General features: G+C 39.6%; 1 protein-coding gene across 1 annotated transcript in view; it reads left to right on the forward strand.

The window, feature by feature from the left end:
- Nucleotides 1-8,643, forward strand: part of ELAPOR2 (endosome-lysosome associated apoptosis and autophagy regulator family member 2) — a 94,136-nt gene extending 85,493 nt beyond the window's left edge. The window contains exons 18-22 of the mRNA XM_068189544.1: nt 151-252; nt 1,980-2,106; nt 2,864-3,042; nt 3,688-3,853; nt 6,458-8,643. Of these exons, the coding sequence (XP_068045645.1) occupies nt 151-252; nt 1,980-2,106; nt 2,864-3,042; nt 3,688-3,853; nt 6,458-6,517 (634 nt within the window). The 3' untranslated portion in view covers nt 6,518-8,643. The remainder of the gene's footprint in view (nt 1-150; nt 253-1,979; nt 2,107-2,863; nt 3,043-3,687; nt 3,854-6,457) is intronic.
- Nucleotides 8,644-8,849: the final 206 nt, after the last annotated feature.

Below are 8,849 nucleotides of genomic sequence, written 5' to 3' on the forward strand. Positions count from 1 at the left end.
TGTTTTTTTAACCTGGCAAAGTCAAAAGCATTGTGGTAAAGGGTATTTTGTTAGTATTGCAGCTGCATGAGTGTTTACAGACCCATGAAACAGTAATATTCATTTTATGTAGTGGAAATATGTTGCTTTTCTCCTCTTGTTTGACATTAGGTCTTCAACAGTGACAACCTCCTGTGAAAATGGCCGTGCAACTGTTGTGACAATGAGATGCAACCCCAACAAACCAGACCAAGGAGAGCTTTCTGTGCCCAGGTATTTCAGTCTTTGTGTCCTACTAGTACCAAAAAGCCTTTGCTCCTCAGGTAATCTTTACAAAACTCATTAGTAGTTTTATATTATAATATAATATAAACATAACTTAAGGCATAAGCATGATAGAAAAACTGCAGAGAAAAAAACAGTAAAATACTCAATTCTATTACTCTTTAGCAGCACACTGTGATTTTTCAGAAGCTTCCTTCAACTCTGATAAGCCTCCTCTTTGGTTATCAAGGCCCATTCCAGTCCATCTGGATGTTACTACAACTCTGCTTATAGCTCTCACTCATCCTCCTTCCCACAAGCTGAGTCCTCTTCCCAAAAGAGAACAGTGTGAGAAGTGTGGGATCCTTTGATCCTTGTCCCTCTCGTGACACATGAACTCTGCTTGCCTGAAGGCAGAGTCTCCTTCACAGGTCATGGATGAAATGACTGATATTTAAACACCTTTGGAGATGCTTTCCCCAGTTTCTGAGTGACCTGTCCTACTACAAATGATGCTGGACAGTAAGCCACTATCAGCTTCTGCATGAAAATTCTTCAGTTGTTCTTCCAGTGCCACAGGATAAACACGATGTGAGCTGTGATAAAGCAGCAGTAGTGAGGGAGGAACAACCTACCTTGCTTTTGAAAGTGTGAGCATGGGTAGAAATGGCACGTGTACCTTATCTCAGTCATATAGACTTCTCCTTTCCTATCCTCCTTTGATTAGCTCAGCAGTCAGCTGTTTTCACATGGTGAGGTATCAGAAATATGTCAAATAATGTAGCTCCTTGATCCTCCAGGCATGGTGTTTAGTATCACATGAATCTACAGTATAAGATGAAAGCAGTTGAGGAGAAAGGTCTGTCATTGCTCTTGCCATGTAGGTTGGAAAAATGCTCCATAATTCACAGAGGAATGTACCTGTTGTCAGGTATTCAAATCTGGATAAGCCAGAATGGGCTTTTAGGGATGGGTTTTTTTTTCAATGCTTCAGATCAGCATATCAGGTATCCAGATGATGTAGAACAACACAACTTTAAATCAATTATTTTCTGCATTAATATATTTCATATTTACATGACCAAACTTCTTGCATGGCCTTTGGCCATTGCTACTGTTTAGATCTGATGTGATTGTCAGTAACAAAATCTACATGACTGTCCTGCCACTGTCCGTACAACTTTCTTCTGCAGGCTGAATACAAAATAGGCCATTAGTTTTTCTTGGAGTAAGAGAAGCTGTTATCTCTTCATTAACTGGTGAACATCCTTCTAGTAATTAACCCTGACAGGACAAGTCCATTCCATATGGACTAAATCACCCAGACATCATTAGAACAATGGCAGGAACCAGATAGCAGCGTTCAGGTGGAACAGCCACCCTGTGCAGGAGAACAGTGATGGAGGAGTATGCTGGGCTAGCGAAACGCTGGTGTAGTGACTCTCCCTCTCCCTCTCCCTCTCCCTCTCCCTCTCCCTCTCCCTCTCCCTCTCCCTCTCCCTCTCCCTCTCCCTCTCCCTCCTTTTAGATCTTTGACAGCTCAACTCCTGTTTTCACTTGAGAAGGCATTTTACAAACCGGGAAAAATTCTTCCCCCAGACTCTCCCATCTGCTAACTTGATGAATGTTTACCCATTTCTCATATTTCCCAATCTTCAGCAGCAGAGCGTGGATGAGGATGCACACCCCAGAGTGTTTCTTTCATAAGTGATAACTGAGCTCTGCTCTCCTCGTAGCTCCTGCCCTGCGGGCACCTGCGATGGGTGCACTTTCTACTTCCTATGGGAAAGTGCAGAAGCTTGTCCTCTCTGCACAGAGCAAGACTACCATGAGATTGAGGGAGCCTGCAAAAAAGGATTTCAGGTACAGGACCCATATATCTAAGTCAGCTGGGCTCATTTGGGTATAACTTGGACTCCTGTTGAGATTTGGTGTGCAAAATGATATGTAAGTGGGCTGGAAGATCTCAGCCTAGGCTCTGAGCTGGCTGGGATGCAAGCTGAGGGAGGAGAGCTGTGTTGACACTCAGGAATGTTTGTGTCAGTGGCAGGGTGGTTCCTGCAAGAGAGCTGGTTTGTGCTGACCAGCTGTGTGAGCAAGGATGTGAACTCTCAATGCATTCCGACATGCAGGACAGTTATTTCTGAAGGATGGAGTGCCCAAAAGACTTAAGTTGTTTTGTAGCCATAAACATCAGGAGCAGGCTGGGAAAGGTTTCCAAATTTCAGTTCATAAATTCCTCCTACTTGCTTGCAATGTTTTTGCTGCTGCATTCTCTATTCAAATATTAGGAAGTCCTTCCACATGTTCAAACTGTCCTGTTGATCAACAGCTCCTGTGCAGGCACAACTTATTCCCCATAGCTATCCAGCCCATATTGTGTCTCATGGAGACCTGTACAAGGGAGGAAATCCTTTGCCATGCCTGAACCTGCGGGCACAAGCAAGGGGAGGACTGATTAGACAATATAACTGAAAACCTGAAGTCTGACAACCTGAAGGATGTGTTTTGGTTTGCTTTCATTTACCTTTCTGCCTCAGAACAGCTTGTTTTCTGTAAGTCTAAACAGTTCTCTCTTTTCCTACAAGCAGCTCACTTTTTGATGTTTTCTGTTTGAAAGGAAACCTTATATGTATGGAATGAGCCAAAGCATTGCATTAAAGGAGTTCCCTTGCCAGAAAAAAGGACCAGCCCTTGTGAAACAGTAGATTTTTGGCTGAAAGTTGGAGCTGGTGTTGGTGCTTTCACAGCTGTTCTGCTCATAGCCTTGACTTGCTACTTTTGGAAGAAGAACCAGAAGTAAGTGCTGCAAATTGTGTTCTAAATAAAAGTTAGCTAAAAGCTTGATGGAGTGACTTTTCCTGCATCTGACTTCATGGCACTCTTGATGAGCAGTGCCTTGTAGGATCAATCCATTCATACACCAAGTTGATGTTTCTTCTGTCAACGGTGGTGATAAAAAATTCTGGTGAGGAAAGTATAGAACATCCACAGCAATTTGCAATGGCATAATTCCCCAATAGGAACTTTTGAGAGTTTGAACTTGACTTTAGTTTCTGAAGCAACATGGCCTTTTCAAGTTCTGAAGACCAAAAGGGTATCTTTAGTCTAATTAGTCCCTTTCAGCTTGGTAAAAAATTAGGTTCTTGACCATATTGCTTAGTTCTATTTTGGTTGTTGCCCCACCCAGCAGAAAGCCCTCTTGTCCTCCCCTTGGTCTTTTGGGAAAACATGGTTCTTTTATAAGGATAGAGGACTAATTGGAGAGCTCAGTGTATTGTTAATAGTATTTTGGTTACATATTTTTAATGATTGAAAAGTATCTAATTTCCACTATCTCAGAAATAATTATGTGGGATGACTGCAGACAATCTAAATTACAAAACCCCTGACTATGGGACATTTGAGAAAAAAATCTGTTCCTGTGTGGCTTTATATCTTCAGGCTGGAGTATAAATATTCCAAATTAGTGATGACAACGAACTCAAAAGAGTGTGAACTGCCAGCTGCTGACAGCTGTGCTATAATGGAAGGAGAAGATAATGAAGAAGAAATTGTGTATTCAAATAAGCAGTCACTGCTGGGGAAGCTTAAATCCTTGGCAACAAAGGTGAGTAGTAATTACCAATATTAATACTAAAAATAATTATTACCTTTATTTATTACTGGATGTGATGAGTCTTTGATGCTAATTTCACAGCAGTGCAGCCTCCCACGCACATCTCATCCAGTCCATAGTGATCTGCTGAAATCCACAGTCTGGATAAAATTAAGAAATTTTATAGGGTTTTGGGTAAATGCTCCTTCCTCCACAGAGAGATGTCAGTAGCATTTTTTTGTTGCATGGATGACACCAGAAAAAAACAGTTAATGTCAGAGAGAACCTTTTTTGCCTGGAATCCTCCCAGGCACATCCATTGTTGAGGCAAACACAGCTATTAGAGATGTAGAAAATTAACACTGGCAATACAGGCACCAGCCAGCTGCTTGCAGCTCACCTGGGCTGGCTTCATGGCTGACTTGAGAACCATAATTTTGAGTAGGATTCAGTTGAAGAGGAACCATCAGCTTCATCTTGTTTCCCAACACAGCAGCCTCCTCCATTTCAGTGGGAAGCAACACCAAAAAAGCATTTTTTTCTACAGTGGATGTGATGTGGATTGTTGCATGTCTGAATTGACAGCACCAAAGTCTTTGGTGTCCTTTAAACATTTCTGAGAGGAGCCAAAGAGGGCCATCATGGTTGATTCTAAAAGCTCTTTGGTCTTTGTTCTAAGTGCCCTGAAACATGTGCTATGGAAGGGGTAGTGTTGTCTTTAAGGGATTCAAGTGGGGGCATCTGTTTTGGTCAGGATAAAGGCAAATGACATTTTCCCTTTCAAGCAGTTTTGTTGAAGTCAGTTTCTTAGAAAGTCTTCTAAAAACTCATAATAAAAATTAATTTAAAAACATATTTTAGTTTATTGTCAAATAATATCTCAGGATGTTGAATTTTGAGATCTTTTCCTTGTATCCCTTTTTTTTTTTTGCTTTCTTTGATTGAGTGCAATATAATTAAAACTTGTGTGCTGCCTTTCTTTTCCCTTATTATTCTCTTCTCTTCATTCTTTTACTTTTTTTATTTGTCTGGTGTCCTCTTGCCACACTACCTGCTCCTCAGATATCCCTCCTAGGAGAAGTTACTATTGCACAGATAATGTGCAGAATTTTCCCTTGACCCCAGCCTGACTATTTGTCCTGAAAAATCAATATTGTTCCTTGTGGAAAGGGGCAGAAATTCAATATTAATTCTTAATTCAATACTGAGAATATTGAAGATGTAAATAAAATCAAATCACATAAAATTTTCTGGTGATGTTGCAAAAATAGAATTAAGCTTTAGTACTTCAGTATTCAGACAACTTGAATGCCTACTTGTATTTTTTTTAATGTTCTTATATTCACTGTAGCAGGCCTCCTGAGTGTTCTCTCCTTTTTCAACAAGCTTGTCAGATATTTCTAAGCTTGTTCCTTTTTTACTGCTAGATAACAATAGCTGGTAAATTCAACTTCCAGTACCTCATTAGCTTACTCAGCTCTGTGTCCTGCATCCCTGCAGATAACTCAGATTTAATAGATATTTATCGAAAACAAATGTTATAGGCATTGCTTTTCATTTATACAAAAGATGTCCTGCTACATATGCATGTAAAATACAGAAAAATATATGGAGGAAAACAGGGGAGAAAAAGGAGAAACGTAAAATGAGAGAGAAAGAAAATCTGCAGTACCCTAACTATATGTTCGAGCTTCAGGCTATGGCATTTCTGTCAACATGTCATAAAGGTATTGGTGGGTTTGAGTACCCAAGGGATTGAGGGCTAGGCCTGTAATATAGAAAGGGATGACTTATATTTAATGAGAAGATATAAGCCAAATAATTACAAACCTGTTTCAGACTGGGGGCTGTTCTAGTTGTGTCTGTTGTCTCTGGCACGACAATACCACACTCTTCAGAACATATATTTTTCACTAGATTAGCATAGGACAATTTCTCCCCTTCTTTCTCTTGTCTGCATCAGGCTGTCCTGATCTGTGTGAGATGGCTTTAAAAATCAGATTATGAAGGTAGTTCAAGACAGTTTGCAGACTATTTGTGTGTGCATGTCCACATTTCTCGCTCACCCTGATGCCTGCTGGCCAAATCGCCAAGGCTGTCAACCAGCAAGTGAAAACAGAGAGAAAACTCAAATCTCTAGCCCTGATTTTTAAGATGGAAACTGATATTTCGGCTTGTGGGTCTCCCAGAGGAGGTGTTGAGATTGGAATCCAGAAGCAAAGCAGTGGTGTTCACAGTCATGTGCTATGCTTCAAGCATTTTATGTATTGCAGGAAACATATTAAAAAGTGATAATAACCACAGAGATGAATACCTTGCAATTCCCCAGCTCAGACTACCTGTCCTATTCTCTGAATATGAAATGCAGACTTTCCCTGTACCCTCTAAGATAAGTACCGTGAACAATAGCTGTAGCATAATTTTTTTTTGTTTTGCAGATTTTTACAGAACTAGCAATGTTATTAAATATTAAAGGGTCAAACTGTGCACTTAAATACCGTAGTAAAAATAAAGTGAAGTTTTTGGCAAAGGATATTGAGAGAAGAAGTGATTGTGCTGACTGCTGGAGAGATTTTGAGGAAATCCAATTGATGGGAACCTCTCTTTCCATTGCAGGAAAAGGAAGATAATTTTGAATCTGTTCAGCTGAAATCTTCAAGATCCCAGAATATATGAAGAATTAATGCTGCCTTCAAAGGAACAAACCTAATTTCTATTTTTACAGGACTATATTTTAAACATATTCTGGCACACATTATAGTGGTGATCTTGGTGAGAAATGCTTGGCCTTTTAGGAGGAAAGAAGACAGGAAGCAAACCAGAAAATTGGATTGCCTTACCAAGTGATTGAGTACCTTGCCAAAAAAAGAAAGCAGATTCTTGGATTCCATACTGGGAATGAAATTCAACTCAGGAAGAGATATACATACTGCAAATAACATGAATTTTTTGCATTCACCTGGGCAACACTCAGGCATGCCATATGATTTATAGGTACTTTTTGTTTCCTTCTCACTCCTGTGCATATTCCTAAGAAATTATTTTCAGAGAGGCCTGCAACCTCCTGCAAAGGTTGTGTGTTGTTGTTTACTGGCATAACTGTGAGTCTTTCTTGAAATCAAAATTGTTAATGGTACTCAGAATGAGCCTTGGGTGAGTTTTGGACTTTGGAAAATACTTTTGATTTTAATGCTTTGAAGGTCTGGATGGTCTGTGTTGACCTCTAATGCAAGAGGAATTGTGTTGCACCTGCAAATTGAACCTATTTTAATGCCTAAGTCATGGCCATCAGGGTTGGAGTAAAACCTAGTGCTGTTAAATTTAAACTTGGTAAGAGCTGTTGTGTGAATTATAGGTCTGGGCCCATGAGTCTGTAGGCAGCAGCAGATTCAAACTCTTTATAGAGAAGTAAAGTGGTACCTACAGTGCAAGTTGCACTTGTCCTTCTCTGTGGAAGCTTGTCCTTTCAAGAGAGGTCTTTGGCAGATTCAGTGTTCTCCCTTGAGCTGTGTAAATGTCACTTTTCCCAGGGCTGGGAACCAGCAAAACCTGAACTCTGGAGGTACAGCAAAAATCTCTACTTTTGAGAATCAGGTATCAGCTCTGTCAGTTGGGACACTTGTTAGAAATACTCGGCCTCCTTTATTCCTGGGCCCACATGGGATGGAGGGATGGATGGATGGAGGGATAGATGGATGGAGGGAGGGATGGATGGATGGATGGATGGATGGATGGATGGATGGATGGATGGATGGATGGAGGGATGGATGGAGGGATGGATGGATGTCCAGCAGAGCTAAGCATGGTTTATGTACTTGCACAGCATCTAAATGCATCCTGTGTCAGTGCAAGTAGCAACTCTGGAGGAAAGGCACAAAGTGGTGGCTTGGAAACTGGAGGCTAGGTGGACTTTTCCATAAAATCAGTCACATTATAAGCATGTGCTCTTCATAATATCCACAGTAATAATTTCCTGAAATTCTCTCTGAGGTCGAGCTCAAAGGAATCTGAAACTTAGGCAAAAAATATTTGAGTAAAATTATGCAAGACTTGTATAGAGCCAGAGAAAAAAGAGTAACGATTCTTGTATTGACCTCTGGTCTGACTCATATTTCCATTACAGCAAATTTATGTGAATTGTGGAATGCATCAAAACCAGAAAAGAGTCATGGGCAGAAATAGTCTTTTTACTACAAGGAATATAGATTTTTGATTTTATATGACTGAGCTAGGTCTATCAATAAAAGAGGGCCCACTTTTAAGTAAAATTTTAATTAAACTGAATTTTCTGCACTCTAAATATTTTATTATACTCTAGATGTGAACAAAAAATTTTATGAAGTTTAGATTTTTTTTTCATTAGGGAAAATTCAGCTCCGTTATTTTATAGTTTCAGTCAAAGAACACACACTACTCTTTTGATGGGAGATCCTTCAGGCATCTTAACTGAAGTGGTGTACATTTTCTGTTGGTCTTGAAAAGGCACTTCACTTTCCCAACAAAGATTTTTATGGGGTAATGTTGAATGTATATTAAATACACATTCCTTTTTGTATATTTTGTACCATTGCACACTTATTGTTGTACACTGTATTTGTTGTCATGATGTCATTTATATATGGTTGTCAAAGATGATATGCTCATGGAGTAAATGGTTATGGCTTTGGGATTTCTTGGGGACTTCTTGGATCTTTTATGATGAGGGGTTTTATGTTGTTAATTTTTATTCAATTAGTGTGTTGTAGCATCAAAGATATATATCTGATGGACATTCATAAAATAAAGTAAAAATATATTTGAAATTTTGGACTTGAGATGTTTGGTGGCACTGCAGCCTTTCCTGAACATTGCTGGTCTTCAGTAATGAGTCGAGCTTTTCACTGCCATCAAGTTGTATTTGTCTACAACTCCTTTAATTTTTCCCCTTCTCTCTCCATATGTTTTTTCAGCCATAATTACAGTTCATTCTCCAGAACACCATTTCTTTTTTTATTACTGGACCCATATC

This window comes from Anomalospiza imberbis, chromosome 5 (genome assembly GCF_031753505.1).
Source record: "Anomalospiza imberbis isolate Cuckoo-Finch-1a 21T00152 chromosome 5, ASM3175350v1, whole genome shotgun sequence".
NCBI classification, from domain to species: Eukaryota; Metazoa; Chordata; class Aves; order Passeriformes; family Viduidae; genus Anomalospiza; species Anomalospiza imberbis.